This window comes from Mirounga angustirostris, unplaced genomic scaffold, assembly GCF_029215605.1.
Source record: "Mirounga angustirostris isolate CCGP_5_RB_7025 unplaced genomic scaffold, mMirAng1.0.hap1 SCAF_6, whole genome shotgun sequence".
NCBI classification, from domain to species: domain Eukaryota; kingdom Metazoa; phylum Chordata; class Mammalia; order Carnivora; family Phocidae; genus Mirounga; species Mirounga angustirostris.
Window position 1 is genome coordinate 113188017 of NW_026991714.1, and position 17152 is coordinate 113205168.

Below are 17152 nucleotides of genomic sequence, written 5' to 3' on the forward strand. Positions count from 1 at the left end.
TAAAATCTTAAAAAGAAATAAAAAAAGTTTAATTATCAAAAGGCAACAAACAAAAAAAAGCCTTGTGATCTGACCTCACCCTGATTGTGTAATATCACAGCACATCCTCTTAGCTTCTTCATCTGTGCAATGGGTGATCAGCCTTGGCTCTGTGGGGGTGGCTGTGAAGATGGGATGAGCTCGTGCAGGCTGAACTGAGGGCCAGGCGCCCCGTGGAGAGGGTGAAGCTGCCCCCCTGGACAGCCGTGGGGGTTACTGAGGGCAGGAAAGGCTGTTCTTGATGAGCTCGGGGGAGAAAGAGAGCCTTGTCAGAGGGGAGGACAAAGCCTTCTGCCCAATGTCTAGGAGCCCAAGCACGGCAGTCTCCCCTGAAATACACACACACACATTCACACTGACACACGCTCTCATACTCATGCACACACACACACACACACACTTTCACACATGTGCGCCACCATCATCAGACCTTCTGTGGATAGACACCCAGGGACCTCTATCTGAGGGAACCCGCAGTACTGAGCAACTGGGCATGTGCGCTCCCAGCTCTGCTACTTAAAGGTGGGGACGGACCCCGTGGCTGTGAGTCGCCATAGCTGTGACATTCGTTCCTTTGTGCTTCACTGGACACAGCAGTCATCAGCTCCAAGAGTAGCTCCAGGCTAGGACCACGCAGGACGCAGGAACAGGCGGCCGGCAGACCAGGCAGGGGTGCTGAGGACGGAGGAAGGTTGGGAGGCCGGGCACCGCTAATATCCTGAGCTCCCTGTGTCCTGGACTTCTCGGTGGGCTCGAGAAAGGACTACCCAACCTCAGGATGAACCCTCCTTCGGGGCCCGGAGCCCAGGAGCCCAGCTCTGTGGCCACCCCAGCCTCACCCAGCAGGTGGGACAGCTCCTGGGGCAGCACGTCCAGCGTGGGCCAAGCTCTGCCCAGCAGTCCCACGGTAAGCCTGGGGCCGGCATGTGCACACACAGAGCCTTCCCTCCCCCACCCTGGCCTCCATGACAGCGAGATAGAAGAGGTCTGAGCTCCTCTGTGGGACCTTGGGTATGTTACCGGACCTCTCTGGGCCTATCCTCCACAAAGAGGCCAATAGAGGAGAGTGTGGGCAATGTCCTTCCCCATGGAGAGCATCCAAGGAACAGAAAGGCCAGCCCTAAAGAACAAAGGGCTGCAATGGCCCAGACCTGCCCTTGGCTGCATCCATTCTTTTCTGAGGGTGGTTGGATACCCCACAGAGCCTTCCAGAGAGGAAGGCATACCAGAGGCCTCTGGATTGTCCAGACCAGAGTGAAGTGGTGGGTGCTTTCTGCTGCCTGTCATTCTGGCCAGGGCCCCAGAATCATACCCCACCGAACCCACTATTAACTGGGGAGAACTGAGGGTACCCTGAAGACCCTGGGATGTTGGCCTACATCCTGGATAGGACGGGAAGCCTCCGTAGCTATAGGAGGCAAGACAGAGACTAAATTGCCCTCCTTCCCAGGAAAGGAGTAGGGCCAGAGGGTTCTTTAAAGCCCCTTGTGCTGGCCTCATGGGGTCATAACCTCCCTGAAGGGACTTTGGGGGACCTAAGCTTTCTTTTTTCTTTTTTAAGTTTATTTATTTAAGATTTATTTATTTTTTAGAGAGAGGGGGGAGGGGCAGACAGAGAGGGAAAGAGAATCTCAAGCAGACTCCATGCTGAGCATGAGCCTGACTCAACCCCACGAACCTGAGATCATGACCTGAACCAAAATCAAGAGTCGGACGTTTAACTGACTCAGCCACCCAGGTGTCCCTAAGTTTATTTTTTTTATTTAAGTAATCTCTACAACCAATGTGGGGCTCAAACTTGCGACCCCGAGATCGGGAGTCGCATATTCTTCCGCCAGCCAGGTGCCCCCTAAGCTTTCTTTTTAAAGGGGAATTCTTGTCCTCTGTCTCATGCCAGGTATCAAGGTCAATGCTCCCCATTTATACTGTGAGGGGATACAACTTCTTCTTTGAGGCTGGGGAGGGGCTGGGGTTCCTGAGGAGAGGGGTTCCACCCAGCTCCGCCACCCCAGAGTCTGCGGGGCCTGGAAGACCATTGCTAAGCGCCTCGAGCACTTCGGTCAGGGCCCATGCCATGGAGAGGAAGCACTGAGGGGATGGATCTGCCTTCTCCCCAAGGAAAGGTAGATTCACTCCAGCCATGTCCCTCCTTGTCAGACATGTGTGTGTCTGTCCGTTCAGCCTCCAACAGGTGATTCTAGAAGCCTCATGCCTCTGTGCCACAGTGCAGGAGCTCAGGCTTGACTTTAGAGAGATCTGCGTTTCCCCTCTGGTTCAGCTACTGCCTGGCAGTGTGGGCAAGTGGCTGTGCCACTCTGAGCCTCAGTTTCCCTGCTGGTCTACCAGGAACCTTAACCCTCTCTTCTCAGGGTTATTCCAGATGATAGGATAACGTGATGCTCATGTTTCTCTGTCTCTCCACAGGCAGCCGTGGCTCGGGCTGCTGCCTGGGTCCCCTTCCCAACGGTGGATGTTCCAGACCATGCCCACTACATCCTGGGCACAGTGATCCTGCTGGTGGGGCTCACGGGGATGCTGGGCAATCTGATGGTCATCTATACCTTCTGCAGGTGCCTGGTTGGCGGGACTAGCGCATGGGCACCGAGGGCAGCCACTCATGCAGAGACAGGGCAGGAAGGCTGTCTCCAGCTCTGCAGGGCGCTGTTGAGCCTGGGTGGGGATGCCACTGCCAAGCCTTTGGTGGTCTCAGGACAGGTCTCCATCTTCTAGCTTAGGGAAGGGGCCAAAAAATAGTCCAGGGCAGCTTGAGTGGCACATGCCAATTGGGCCCCAGGCACACCTTCTGTGTAGGATAAATTTCTCTACGACTCACATGCCTCTGCCCATTCTTTTTTTTTTTTTTAAAGCTTTTATTTATTTACGACAGAGAGAGACACAGCGAGAGAGGGAACACAAGCAGGGGGAGAGGGAGAGGGAGAAGCAGGCTTCCCGCTGAGCAGGGAGCCTGATGCGGGGCTCGATCCCAGGACCCTGGGATCATGACCTGAGCCGAAGGCAGACGCTTAACAACTGAGCCACCCAGGCGCCCCTGCCTCTGCCCATTCTTCCCTGCTCTCAGCTCACCTCCACGTCACCTGCCCCAGTGGGCATCCTCCCTCTGCCTTGACAAGCAGCCCTGGCAACATGGTCCTGAGTCCTCAAGACCCTCAGCAAGCACCCTTGGCAAGCACCCCAGCTTCTTTCCCCACCTGCCTCATTCTTGGGCTGAATGGCTGAGACAGGCAGGTGAAGAAGTGAACCCCTGACCCTACTACCTATTAGCTGAACTGACTTTGGGCAAGTCACTTTTCTCTGTGGGCCCATTTTTCTTTCTTTTTTAAAATTTATTTATTTGAGAGAGAGAGAGAGAATGAGCAGGGTGGAGGGGCAGAGGGAGAGGGAGAAGCAAACTCCCCGCTGAGCAGGGAGCCCGATGCAGGACTCGATCCCAGGACCCTGGGGTCATGACCTGAGTTGAAGGGAGACGTTTAACCGACTGAGCCACCCAGGTGTCCCTGTGGGTCCATTTTTCTGCAAAATGGAGTTGTGATTTACTTCATGGAGTCAATGTATGATTACACAAGTTCATGTCTGTGCAGTGCCCATCAAATAAGTGTTTGAGGGCGCCTGGGTGGCTCAGTTGGTTAAGCGACTGCCTTCGGCTCAGGTCATGATCCTGGAGTCCCAGGATCGAGTCCCGCATCGGGCTCCCTGCTCGGCGGGAAGTCTGCTTTGTCCTCTGACCCTATGCCCTCTCATGTGTTCTCTCTCTCATTCTCTCTCTCTCAAATAAATAAATAAAATCTTAAAAAAAAATTAAGTGTTTGAATCCTGGCCATGCCACTTACTGAGTCTTGTTATCTGGAGCAAGCCACCTCGAGGGTGGGAGCCTCAGGATTCTCATCTGGAAAAGAGGGAGGGCTAGATGCAAAGATGGATGATTATGGGAGAGGCGTTTGTGAAAGTGCCTGGCCTGTGGGGCACACCTGTCTGTCCCTCTGCCCTGGGCCAACCCCAAGTGTGAAGACTGCAGAGATACTGGAAGAAGGGGTACATGTAGGGGTGCCTGGGGGAGAAGGAGGTAGAAGGAGCTCTTGGGAAGGCACATCTGAGCCTGAGCATGCAGGAGGAGCCACTGGGGAGAACTGGCCTGGAGGGGTTCAGACGAATGAGGGGTGTGTCCGAGGAGAGAGTGCGGATCATGCAGAGGGGATCCAGAAGGCGAGAGGAGGAAACAGACGTGTCTTAAAGCCAGCTTCGACAGGGCTGCATAGCACTCTGGGGGCAGTACTGCTCCCCATCTGAGGCAAGAGCTGTTGCCTGGAGGGGGCCTCACTTCTCAGCCCATGCTGTCAGGCTCTAGAGCCGTCTGGCTGGTGCTTGCTGGGCAGCAGCGGGATGGGTGGTGGCCCTGTGGCTTCTGCCCGTGTGTGTGCGTGTGTGCACGTGTGCTCGTAGCTCAGGGAAGCTCCCCAGCAGAAGCACCTCCTGACAGCTTCCGACCCTTCACAGGACCAGAGGCCTCAGGACACCCTCCAACATGTTCATTATCAACCTCGCAGTCAGCGACTTTTTCATGTCCTTCACCCAGGCCCCCGTCTTCTTCGCCAGCAGCCTCTATAAGCGGTGGCTCTTTGGGGAGGCAGGTAGACATTCGGGGTTCCCTTCTGCTGGAGGGAGGAGGAGGGTTGTGGCAGGGGATGCCCACAGTGGAGGCTGGCCTTGAACGAGGAGGTGATTGGCTCTTCCTGGGCAGAGAGTGGGTGGCCGTGCTCGATCCCGTGAGTGAGCAAGAGGGAAGATTCAGCTTCTCGGCCAGATGTGGCAAGTAGCCAGGGTGGAGAGGGGCTCAGGGATGCTTTTCTGGAGAGGTGAAGGCAGGAGCTGAGTATGTACCACCCCCAGACCCCCCTCCTCTGGGGTAACTCATGGGCTCCTGCCATGGTCTGAGGTTGGGGAGCTGTGCCCACAGGCTGTGAGTTCTATGCCTTCTGTGGGGCTGTCTTCGGCATCACCTCCATGATTACCCTAACGGCCATCGCTCTGGACCGCTACCTGGTGATCATGCACCCACTGGCCACCATCGGGGTGGTGTCCAAGAGGCGAGCAGCGCTTGTCCTGGTGGGCGTCTGGCTCTATGCCCTGGCCTGGAGTCTGCCACCCTTCTTTGGCTGGAGTAAGTGGACTGAGGGAATTGGGAGAGAGGACGATAAGCTGGGTGGGGCATGTTCAAGGGGCAGGTAGGTAGACTTGGGTTGGCCAGCTGGCAGGAGGGGCCAAGGGAATTCTTGAGCCTCAAGGCAGATGGATATTCAGGGGGCATGACTAGCAGCAGGGGAAACTGAGGTAGAACCACCAGCAACCAGAGGATGACCTGGGCTCCCACATGGTTCTTGGGCGGCAGTAAGTGACAGGTGCATCTGATGCTGAGTTTTAGCATCAGACAGGCAGGCCTTGGGGTGTAGGCTTGAGCAAGTAGGAGAGTTAGCAGCAAGGTCCTTTCTGTGGCAGGACCAAAAACCTGGCCAAAATCTGGAGGATAATACCCTGGAGCTATGGTGAGGTCTCTGTTCCAACCTGGTAAAAATGGGCAGCAGTGGGCTTTGCCTGCTAGAACTAGCTGGGAAAGCTTCCTTCCACATGCCCTGGCTTCCTCACTGCACTAGGCAGGGCTGGAGTGGGGACCAGTGTTCAGGGAGCCCAGGCCCCACAGCTAAAGCCCCTGCTGGATGAGGAGCCTGAAGCATGCTGGGCCGAAGGCTGAGCACCTATTCCTGGCTCCTAGGCGCCTACGTACCCGAGGGGCTGCTGACCTCCTGCTCCTGGGACTACATGAGCTTCACACCTTCCGTCCGAGCCTACACCATGCTGCTCTTCTGCTTCGTGTTCTTCCTCCCCCTGCTGGTCATCATCTACTGCTACATCTTCATCTTCAGGGCCATCCGGGAGACAGGCCAGTAAGAGCTGGGCGTGGAGGAGGGGCTCGATGGGAGGGTGGCCACACGCCTTTGCCAGGGCTGCCCCTACCCAGCCCCCAGCCTCACACTGCACCCTCCCCCTCCCCAGGATATTCCTTCCCAGCTCCAGATGGGCAAAGACAAGCTGAGCCCATGTGCTTAGGGGGTGAGGTGCCCAGAGACCAGCACAACCTGGGTGCCTAGAGAAGTCTCAGGAGACAGGGGCTTCTGAGGAGGGGGCCTTTGGCTTGATCAGGAGGTCCACGGGGAGGTGGAACCACAGGGAGACAGCTTAGGCTGGATGTAACGGAGAACTTTCTGGGAGTCTGGAGAGAATGGCCAGGTCCAGGGAGCCTCCCCCATGGCAGCCATGACCGTGGCCCTCACTGCCGCTAGAGCGGGGTCAGACTCGGACTTTGCGCCTGTGCCAGGGCTCTCCAGACTTTCAGGGCCTGCGAGGGCGGTGTTAGGTCCCCCCGACAACGGCAGCGGCTACAGAGAGAGTGGAAAATGGCCAAGATTGAGCTGCTGGTCATCCTTCTCTTCGTGCTCTCCTGGGCCCCCTACTCTGCTGTGGCCCTGACGGCCTTTGCTGGGTGAGCAGTGCCCAAGGGGCCGGGACAGGGGCTGGAGGGGGTGGGAGGAGGGTAAGGGGACCCTGCAGCGGCCTCTCCCTCCCCAGCCCAAGCCGGAGCCAGCCGTTCTTACACTCAAAGCCCAGCCTCACAGCCAGTCATTCATTTTCCCTGCGGCGGCAGCGAGGTTCACCTGCGGGAGATGGCCCTGCCACTTCCTGGAGGCACTGGGACCCGTGCTGCGGGAGCTCTGGGTCTGGCCTGAGGGCCTGCAGGGGCTCCCAGGTCCTGCCAGATCCCGCGGGAACACAAGACGCTCCCTGAGGTTCCGGCTCCCTCTTCACCGGGCTGTGGGCACATGGCCTGGGGTGCCGCTCACCTCCTGCCTGCCAGCCCTTCGTGGCTCGAGTCTGGGCACCTGATGTCTGCAGCGGCGAGGACATAGGCCAGACTTCAGAAGCACTTTGAGACAGTGAGAGTTTTTCATGCTGGGGGGTGTCTGGGTCCGAGACCTCCTTGTGCCGGAAGGGCCTGGTGCCGGCTAAGGCTGTCTTGTGAGTCACTCTAAGAGAGCCAGGGGAGAAGCGGGTCTCAGGGTTGTGTGCGACGGGGGAGGAACTGGCCAGAGGCCCCGAGGCCCTGGGGGTGGGGAGCGTTTCCTCCCAACAGCACGGGCTCCAAGCTATCATGGGACCTGGCCGAACCCCCCAACCTGGCTCCTCTTCCCCTCAGCAACCGTCCCTCAGCGGCCCCCCAGGTGTCCGCTCACCTCAGGTCAGAATTCTCCTGGCATCGCAGTCCCTCTTGGCTGTGCTGGTTTGGGCTGCAGGGCCTGGCCCAGAGGAAGAAGCTTCCTGAGAGGGCAGGTGGGCCGTGGAGTCTCTGGGAGGGCCGGCTGGTGGGGGGACCACAGCTTCTCCGTCCTAGGTACGCGCATGTCCTGACACCCTACATGAACACCGTGCCTGCTGTCATCGCCAAGGCCTCTGCCATCCACAACCCCATCATTTATGCCATCACCCACCCCAAGTACAGGTGCGGCCCTCCTCCAGGACCCAGCCCCATGTCCCCGGGCCACGGAGGGTCAGAAGCCGTGAATGGGGACAGAGGCTGGCCATCTTTCCTATCTCTCGTATGTATGCATTGGGTGGGGGCCTCCCGCAGCTGGGAGCAGCCAGTGACACTGGGTGGGGTCTGGAGCTGGTGTGACCCCCTCTGTTGCTCCAGTTTCCCAGGGGGATCAGCTTGGAGGGACTTCAGAGCTCCCTGGGCAGTGTCCAATCCTGCCTATGGCATTTTTGGAGCCAAGGCCAAAAGGCAGCTGGGATGGCCGATCAGCAGTGATGCCCTCTACAAAGAGAAGAAGCCCCCGGACAGCAATGTCCTGGAGACCACAGTAGGGAGAGGTTCGAGGGCCCTGGCGGAGGCCCGGGGGTGCTTCTGGCCCAGAGCGCTCTCTGCTGATGGATTCCCAGCACAGCTGGCCTCTCCCTCGAGGGGCCCCTCAGTGCTTCCTTTTGCCTGGTGGTGTCAGTAATTTGCCGCCCTGCTGAGGCCAGCTGCAGGCTCAGAGGCTGCTCGGGAGTGTCCCCGTCCTCACTGGAAGGGACGCGGCTTGGGCCAGCCGCTTGAGAGCTGAGACCAAGCCCCTCACCGAACCTGCTACCCTCCGTGCCCATGGCCCCAGTGTCTGCCTGTCCATCCCCAAGGCTATGGGCCTGTCAGTCTCTTTCACCCCAGCATCTGTCTGTCCTTCCTCATCACTTCCTATGACTGCCAGTGTCGTTTTGTCCATTCCCATCACCCCATCATCTGTCTGTCCTCATAACCCCAGTGTCGGAACCACCCATTTCCCCATTCTGTCCACTCCCATTAGCTTCGTATCAGTCTGTCCATCCTCCCCCATCTCCCGGTGTCTGCCTGTCCATCCCCCTAACCAGCTGTGCGGTTCCTGCAGAATGGCCATTGCCCAGCACCTGCCCTGCCTGCGGGTGCTGCTGGGCGTGTCAGGCCAGCGCAGTGGCCCCTACACCAGCTACCGCTCCACCCACCGCTCCACACTGAGCAGCCAGGCCTCGGACCTCAGCTGGATCTCTGGACAGAGGCGCCAGGCGTCCCTGGGCTCGGAGAGCGAGGTGGTAAGGATGCGATAGCCTCCCGAGGCTAGCACCTCACCCTCCTTTCCTCAACCAAGCCAGCCTCAGGCCTCTGAGACCCAGGGACCCTCAGGACCCCAGGACGCTGGCAGGAAGAGCCCTTCACGACTGCCCCATAGCCTTTCCTTGCCCCATTCCCCCTGACAGGCAGGGGCCCTGGGGCCAGAGAGGCAATGGGTTGGCCCAAGGTCACCCAGTAACAGGGCCGGGACTGATGCGTCTTCCAACGCCAGGCCATCTCTCTTCCATGATGGCAGTATTCCAGGAGCTTAGAGCCGCGAAAAGACAGGCATTTCTGGCCCTAGATGGGCCTCCCGAGAGACAGGCCGGAGCTAGCTCGGGGCCCTTTGTTCTTAGCCTTAAGCCCCCTCTTCCTGGGAGCCTTGAGGAGCCCACAGGATACAGTGGAAGGAGTATTGGCCCTGGAGTCAGGGGACCCGGGTTCAAGGCTCAGTTCTACCACATCCTCGCTGTGTGAGCTTGGGCAGGTCACTCACCCCTTTTGAGCCTGTGTGTTCTTCTCTAAAAGGGAAAACAGTTGTCTCTACATCCAAGGCTGGCTAGGGTGCACATGAGTGGGTGCTAACCCCACAGTTGGTGTTAGCCCTGGGAGCTACCAGCCTGCCAGTCCCTCTTTGGGACCCAGGGCTGTGATGCCCCCTAATGCCCCCGGGAGAGCTCTCTGTGCTGTGGCCTCCCGTCCCCAGCCGCACCTGGGCTCCTCCATCATTGTAACTACAGGGCCCACCGTGGGCCTCACCAAGAATCTCCACTGACCTCTTCCCACTGCTTCCAGCCCTGGGGGCTGAGGGAGGAGATATCAGAGGTCCCTTCCCTGAACCACATGTAGTGAAGGACATCAAGGAGTGAATGTCATTCGTCAACAGAGGCCTAGACCCTCATGAAGACAGACCCACCCCACACGCTTAAGAAGGCACACAGTGCACACACGTGCGTGCGCGCGCACACACACACACACTAGCGCACACGCGCGTGCGCACGCACACACACTAGCACACACACGCTAGCGCACACACCAGTGCACACACACTAGCAAGGCACACACACTAGCCCACGCGTGCGTGCACACACACTAGCGCACACATACACACACTAGCACACACGCACACGCATGCACACTAGCACACACGCACGCACACACACTAGCACAACGCTAGCGCACACACACTAGCAAGGCACACACTAGCACACACGCACACACACACACTAGCACACATGCACGCACACGCACACGCACGCACACTAGCACACACGCTAGCACACACTAGCACACGCATGCGTGCACACACACTAGCACACACGCGCGTGCACACGCACACACTAGCGGACACACACTAGCACACGCGTGCATGCACACACACTAGCGCACACGCGCGTGTGCACGCACACTAGCACACGCTAGCGCACACACCAACGCACACACACTAGCACACGCGTGCGCGCACACACACTAGCGCACACGCTAGTGCACACACTAGCACACACACGCGCGCACACACACTAGCACACACGCTAGCGCGCACACACTAGCAAGGCACACACTAGCGCACATGCGTGCAAGTGCACACACACACACTAGCACAGGCACACAGTGTGCAGGGGTTTGGTGACCAGCGAGCCTATAGTACCACGGACCTCACTGCAGTGAGTACGTGTGTGGAGGATGGAGATAGTCTTGGCCGGGGAAGAGGGCAGGCGCGGGGACTTTGGAGGGGCCCTCTCACCTCACAGTGCCTCTCCCCCCTTCCCCAGGGCTGGATGGACACAGAGGCAGCGGCTGTGTGGGGGGCCGCCCAGCAAGTAAGCGGCCGCTTCCCCTGCAGTCAGGGCCTGGAGGACATGGAAGCCAAGGCCCCTCTCAGGCCGCAGGAGCAGGAAGCAGAGCCTCCTGGGAAGGTGACTGGGTGTGGCACCTGCCAATCCATACAGCGGTGGGGACAAGGGGCCAGTAGCCCAGGGAGTGGCCAGGAAAGGGGAGCTGTTCTTGCGGGCAGGCCCAGCGCCCTCCGGGAGTCACTCCTTCCGCACCCGGGGGTCCCCTGCCTGCTTGGGGTGCCTGGGGGTCTCTGTGACTCCATGATGCTGTGGGCAGCCCTGAGTGAGTCTGGACCGCACCTGAGAGTCTGTGTGATTGTGCGACCCTGACGATGCATGTCTGTGGCAAGCGGTGGTGGCTCTCCAGTGATGAACGTACAGTAAGTGTGTGCGAGCAGGACAGGACGTGTGTGCAGTGAGCCAGCGGAGTATGGCTTGTGCCTGTGTGTGACCATGTGCCCCGCACATGTTCTCTGTCACTGTGACACCACAGGGCACAGGAGTGAGTGTGCCCCAACATGTCTGCTCTAAGCTGCGTGTGACCAAGTGTGGGCGATGTGTACCTCTCTGTGTGATTGGAGGCTGGATGTACCTTGGGGGGGGGTTGTTGCGAGCCGTGTATGTGCTCCCAGTGAATGCCCTGGGATTAGGATGTCACCCAGAATACTTGTGGCTATTAAAAGAAGGCCAGCTGTCAGCCCAAGTGCCTATGGAACGGAATGTCGATGGCGATTAGAGAAGGCCATATTCTGGAACGCTGGAAATGCTGTGTGCACAGGCCCCAAGGCTACCCGTCCCCCTCCCCCTGCAGCTGACAGCTCCCCACCCAGCCCCTCTGTTCACACCCGCACAACACCCCCAGCTCCTGGGCTCTCTTGGGCTTCACCGCGAGCCCAAGACCATGTCCTGCCTTCCTTCCTCCAGGACGTTCCTTGGGTGTCCCAGAGATGGGGAGACCTGGGCTGCTCCCTCCAGCTGTGGAGCCCCTGCCTCTCCCAGGGAGAACTGCTCCCAGGATGCACCAGCCCCAGGGAGGACTCCCACCCCAGCCCTGAGCCTGGGCACTGTGCACGGCCAAAGAGGCCAGGACAGAGACGGGCAGTGCCCCCCCGGGCTGGGGAAGGGGCCGTGATGAAAGGGACTGTGCCCGTCCTGGAGGGAATACTGGGCTGGGCTGTGGCATAGGGCAGAGAGGGACAGCACATCAGCAGTCACCTAACACATGTGATAAGCCCTGCCATCGAGATATCAGCACAGAGGGTGCCGGAAGAAGAGGCAAGTCCCTGAGGGCTCCCCGGGGAAGGTGGGGGTCATGTTGAGCGGTCCAGGGGAGGGAACGCCCTGTGTGAATGCAGCAGGGGGGCCCTGGGGGGGGGGGCTTGGTGTGTCCTGGAATAGAATGTTGCTCTGTGACCCAGGAGCAGCCAAGGGACTCTGGGAGCTGGTGGGGACATAAGAAGAGAAGGGCAGGAGGTGGTTGGAACTGTGCGGAGGCCTGATCAGGTGTTGACCTGAGGGGTGTCCAGCTACGAGCCTGGGGAGGAGAGAGCCCTCGGAGGGAGGACTGAGCAGGGGCCCTGCGGTGGGCTCCGTCAGCCTCGTGGGGTAGGGCCTCTCTGCAGTGGCTGGGGAAGCAGAGGTTGAACAGGATGAGGCAGCAGGGAGAAACCTTGAGGAAGCTGGTGTTGTAGGACAGGCGAGAAATGGGGTGTTGAAGGCAGTAGAGAGAGGGGGGTGCTGGGGCCCCAGGAGGAGTGGAGGAAGTGGGGGCAAGGGGAGCTCAGTCCTGCCTGACTGCAGGAGTCTGAGAGCCTAGGATATATCCCAGGGGGACGTCCTGTTGGTGGCCTTGGACATGGCCGGCTCCATCCTCCAGGCCATATTGCCTGCGGTCTCGGAGGAGGCCCATCCCCCAGCCAGGACTCCACCTGGCCCCTCCAGGCAACCTCCCTTCACTGCTCGGTGATCCTGTACATGGAGGGTCATTGGGGGACTGCTCCCAGGGGGACACTCCTTGGGCTAAGCAGATGTGTGCTGTTTGCTTTCAGACCAAGGGGCTGCTCCCCAGCCTGGACCCCAGGATGTAGGGTGCCCACAGGCTCCCCTTTTCTTCTGGGACACATCTAGCCCCTTCACCTCCCCCTCATACACACAGCCCAGGATTACCCCCATGAGCCTGCAGGCTTTGGAAGTGGCCCTGTCACCCCTGCTGTGCTGGATTCATGGCCCCACACCACCAAACTCCTGCCCCGCCAAGTGCTCTGCACCCACTTCTCATCTCAACAGCCTGTACCCCAGGCTCAGCCTGAAGCGTGGGCGCCCAGGCCCTCCTGCTTCCCGGAGTCGTCCGCCTCGCCTCCAATGCTGTGTGCTGTGATTGTCCAGGCAATGACAATGGCGACGGCTCCGTGGGACACGCCGGCTAATTGTGAGCTGCCTCTGCACCCGGGCTGGGCCTTTCACTGACACGGGCAGCCCAGTGCGGCATCCGTGCAGCCCGCGTTGGAAGCCGAGCAGAGACCTCACGCGCCGGGGGCTGTTGTTCCCCTCTCTCCCCCGTCCCTGCTTCCTGAGTACTCTTTCTGCTGTGGCCCACACTCTAGTGCACTCTCCTCTAGGAACATATTTGCATGCACCAAGCACATGCGTGCACACTCTGCACCTGGGGTTTGTCTCAAATCAGTGGTCTAAGTTCATACCGGGGCTGTATGTCTCTGACAGTGTATAGGAAAATAAAAAGCAGAGAAGTTCTCCTCAGACAAGCATGGTCTTTACCTAGGGGTGCGGTGATGGGGGAGAGACCCAGGGCCTGACCTCTGATGCCCACAGCAGCCTCTCTTTCTCCCCTCCCTCTGTCCCCCATCTGGCAACTCTCACTCCTGAAGCCTCCATCTCAAACTGCAAGGGGCAGGGTGGATGAGGGACAGAGACGGGCCTTGCCCCCGTCCCCACTCCTCAATAAGCTGCTGTTATCAGGAAGCACTTAGTGCCCAGCCTGTGGGGACCAGCTGCTCTCTGGCTGGCTTCTGGTCTCCCAGGGGAGGCAGATGGAGGGAGGCTGGCCTTCCCCTTTAAGAGCATCCTTCCCACTCCCCCTCCCTCTCCCCAGAGGCAGCATCAGGCAGTGTGGTTGCCAGAGTCCAGAGAGAGAGCCTGCAGCTCCAGGTACTGCCTAGCCCGGGGCTTCTACCCCCCCCGCACCCCCATGGGATGGGCTCCTTTCTTTCCCCACACTGGTCATACTTGCTGCTCGGTCCTCTCCAGCTTGGCAGGACAGACCCCTCCCAGGAAAGGGGGTAGAACTGAAGGTGGGGAGGGATGGGATGGGGCCTGGGGGTGGGGCAGGGGCTGGTATGGGGGAGGGTGGGGTGCTGGCCATGAGCAGCAGGGACAGACTGGGCTGTATGACACATAGTAGAAGAGGTGGTACAGTGGGTGAAAGAATACAGGTCCCTCCTTGACTTCTTCCACTTGATATTTTTGTGAACTTGGGCAAGTTACCAAATGCCCCTGTGTTGTGGGGACTCCTACCGTGCACGTTGTATGGGCCAGGGCCCGGGCATCAGGTGGGGTGCTGGCCACTGGGAAATTACTCACACCCAGGCCTGCACTGAGTCCTCAGGGCCCAGCTTAGGCTAGAGCCTTCCCGGAGGGCCAAAGAGCAGCCAGTCCAGTCACCTTCACCTTCCGTGAGCCTTAGTTTCCTCAGCCAGAGCCAGGATGGCCTTGAACTATCTCCTCTTCTGAGGAAGGGCTTCTGGAGGTATCTTGGCTCAAAGACCACACTGGCTGGAGTCCTGAGGGGCCTCGGGCCCCAGGCCCCCACCCAGAACACACTGTCTCTGGGTTACAAGCTGAACACACCGCACACACTTCCCCGTCCCTATGCCTTCTGGCCCCATGTCCCAGCAGCTGAGCAAATGGCATCTCCTCCTCTCCTCCCTGCCCCCTGCCATTCCAGTGCAAAGGGCATGGGGACCTGGCATGCAACATTGGCAGCTGGAGCTTTCCATGCTGCTGTCAAGTTTTCCAGAGCACAAATGAGACAGGACAGCCAGGAATAATCTCTGGGCCCCTAGAGGGTCTGGAGGGTGTGGGCCTGCCTCAGACCTGCTTTCAGACCCTAGGCCAGCACCCTGTGCCCTTCACTCCCATGCCCGGTCTGGGCACTGGGAGGTGCCTGCGGCCACTGGGAACCTGTTATCTGGCACGAGTCCATTAGGATTGAGCCCCATTCAGGTGCTCCAGTGTGGCCTGGGTCCATTCCCTGTGTGACCTTGGAGAAGTCACTTAACCTCTCTGAGCCCTGGTTGCCGCAGGCTGAGGTGGCAGCCTCTCAGGATCTGAGGGGATGATGGCATGAGGGACCCGGAGCTGAACTTGGCCATGCCCAGAGCTCCTGTTATTATTATGATCATTTTTACAGCTGGACAACCCTGGGCCAATGGCTAGTCTCCTGAGCAGAAGCTCTGTCCAGACCAGCCAGAGGCTCAGCTTGGTCCCAGGCTTCCTCCTGGGTAAGCTACAACCTCAGAGTCCTCACCAGGGAGGACTCTGCACAGGAAAACAGCAAACTGCAAAGCCCCAGCCCAAAGGAGCTCAGCCACAGTCTTCTGGGCGAAGGGGTGGGGGTTGAGCTGGGCAGAGAGTACATACATCTGGACTCTCCAAAGGGCAGAGGGAGCAAGGAGAGGAGAGCAAGGAGGAGAGAGCATTATCACTAATCTGGCCAGTCCCCCGTCCTACCCCCTGGGGGGTGCTGGGTGCTGGACACCCCTCCCCAGGGGCAATATTAGCCGTATGAGTCACGGTGGGAGGCTGCGGGCGGGCGGAGTGTAGGGTTACAGTCCATTTATGGGCGCAGCAGAGGGCAGATATCAGTGTCGATGGCATTCGTTCTCAGCTATTCTTAGGAGCCTCTCAGGAGCTCCACACAGCCTGGCCAGACAGCAAGGGACGGAGCAGGCAAGGCGGGGGTCGGGAGTAGGGGTCCAGGTATAGGCTGGGGAGGTGGGTGTGTAAAGGCCCTCTCATCCCCTCTCTTCTCTTGTCCACAGAGTCCGCTGCTGTCAGCACGAGCATGTCTTACAGTGTGACCCTGACCGGGCCCGGGCCCTGGGGCTTCCGTCTCCAGGGGGGCAAGGACTTCAACATGCCGCTCACTATCTCCCGGGTGAGTGTGCCCTGCCCACACAGCTTGGCACCTGCAGGGGTGGGGCACACTCAGAGGAGGGTGTGTGCATCCCTCCATCCCTCTGCTGTCCTCCCTGAGGCTCTTGGAAAGCAGAGCATGCCCCATCCCCAGTCTGGGGGCTGGGACTGGCTCCAACTGGATACTGCCGGCCACAGACCCCTGGTTTCGGCCATAGCTGTTGTCCGCCTGAGCTCGCCAACCTGTCGTGAGTGTGAAACACGGGCAAGTGGTGGGTGTTTTGAGCCAAGAAGGAAATGCCAAGTTTGCTGGGTAGGCAGGCAGGTGGACAGAGTATAGTTAGTACCTTCTTAAGCCCTTTCCGAGGGAGGGGGAGCTCAGGGTGCCCCCAAGCCTGGAGCGTCTTCATGGAAGTGGGCAGCTGCTTTGGGGAGAGAGCACTCCTAGCATGGAGAGGGCAGGTGACAGGCCAGCAGCTAGATGGATGAATAGACTGAGGACTTCAGCTGCCCTGCTGTCAGGGCTCAGGGCTGGGCTGGGCTGGTAACTGGGCTCCAGTCCCCACTCCATCCCAGGCCCAAGGTAACAGTCTCAACTCCACCTCCCCTTTCCTGGGCCTGCTGGGGATCTCCTACCAGCTTCCTCCCTCACCCGGCCAAGCCCCTACCCATTCGGCCACAGCTGTTCTGACTGCCTGTCTGATATCTTCTTCCCCACGCTCACCTGGGGAAATGGCCCATATGGTCTGCAGTGTCTGTGATCAAGGAACAGCCTGCTGGCGATGTCCCAGATCACTGGAGATTGTCTGAGTAACTCTATTGCCCAGCCAGAAACACTCAAGTCCAGAGAGGTGATAAGCTAGATCCACTTGAGAGGAAGCAGTCTTTGTTTTAACCGCTGCCGGGTCCCTATCACCCATCCCAGTGTCTAGAACATGGTAGGCACTCAGGTAACACTTGTCGAGGGACCCCCCAGCAGGTCTGGCAGAGCTGGGGTGAAGACCCTGGGGCTCAGGGTGAACTTTGAGGTGCGGGAGGGCAAAGACAAGCCCTGCCTAATGGGGTCAGCCTGAGGCTGAGCCTCCTCCTGCACCGCTGGTGTGGGCACGAGGGGGCAGCCTGCGGCTCCAGGCCATCACTGGTGGGGGATGGATGGGCCAGGGAGTCTGGGCTCTGCCCACCTGGGGACAGGGAGGGAGGCAGTTTCTTCCTCAGGGCAGCAGAGATTTGCTGTGGGCCCCCGGGGGTGTGGGTGTGGGTGGGCAAGGAGGCACTCAGGTGGACAGCCAAGGAAGGCCTGGAGGTGCTTGGCAGAGGAGACACGGAGCCAATACCCACATGGAGAGGCAGTCCTGGTTGTGGAACCTGATGTGGGCACTTAGGGGGGACACCAAGAAGGAGAAGTCCCACTCAGGAGTGCCATAGGAGCCTCATAACA

General features: G+C 59.3%; 2 protein-coding genes across 7 annotated transcripts in view; both read left to right on the top strand.

The window, feature by feature from the left end:
* Nucleotides 1-585: 585 nt before the first annotated feature.
* On the top strand, nucleotides 586-13311 carry OPN4 (opsin 4). Of its 3 annotated transcripts, none has more exons than XM_045876243.1 (10): nucleotides 586-946; nucleotides 2464-2609; nucleotides 4552-4685; nucleotides 5012-5215; nucleotides 5825-5996; nucleotides 6428-6592; nucleotides 7499-7606; nucleotides 8529-8709; nucleotides 10501-10644; nucleotides 12949-13311. In XM_045876243.1, exons 1-10 carry the CDS (start codon nucleotides 818-820, stop codon nucleotides 13027-13029), a joined length of 1464 nt encoding a protein of 487 aa, XP_045732199.1. In that variant the 5' UTR covers nucleotides 586-817; the 3' UTR covers nucleotides 13030-13311. The 3 variants fall into 3 exon arrangements, with proteins under 3 accessions (XP_045732199.1, XP_045732200.1, XP_045732201.1); XM_045876244.1 differs by lacking the exon at nucleotides 12949-13311 and adding an exon at nucleotides 12612-12650 and having other exon boundaries at nucleotides 818-946; nucleotides 2464-2633; nucleotides 4543-4685; XM_045876245.1 differs by lacking the exon at nucleotides 12949-13311 and adding an exon at nucleotides 12612-12650 and having other exon boundaries at nucleotides 818-946.
* A 2109-nt stretch (nucleotides 13312-15420) lies between these two features.
* Nucleotides 15421-17152, top strand: part of LDB3 (LIM domain binding 3) — a 61352-nt gene continuing 59620 nt past the window's right edge. For 3 of the 4 annotated variants that reach the window (XM_064594907.1, XM_064594909.1, XM_064594908.1), the window contains exons 1-2: nucleotides 15421-15528; nucleotides 15621-15736. In XM_064594907.1, the coding sequence (XP_064450977.1) occupies nucleotides 15644-15736 (93 nt within the window). In that variant the 5' untranslated portion in view covers nucleotides 15421-15528; nucleotides 15621-15643. The remainder of the gene's footprint in view (nucleotides 15529-15620; nucleotides 15737-17152) is intronic. The other variant, XM_064594910.1, reaches the window with a different exon arrangement.

Bases quoted from the DNA above. Each gene is read 5' to 3' on its own strand.
- OPN4 (XM_045876243.1), top strand. From the start codon at position 818: ATGAACCCTCCTTCGGGGCCCGGAGCCCAGGAGCCCAGCTCTGTGGCC. The intron at 6,593-7,498 runs GTGAGCAGTGCC...TCTCCGTCCTAG, and splicing joins GCCCTGACGGCCTTTGCTGG to GTACGCGCATGTCCTGACAC. The intron at 7,607-8,528 runs GTGCGGCCCTCC...CGGTTCCTGCAG, and splicing joins ATCACCCACCCCAAGTACAG to AATGGCCATTGCCCAGCACC.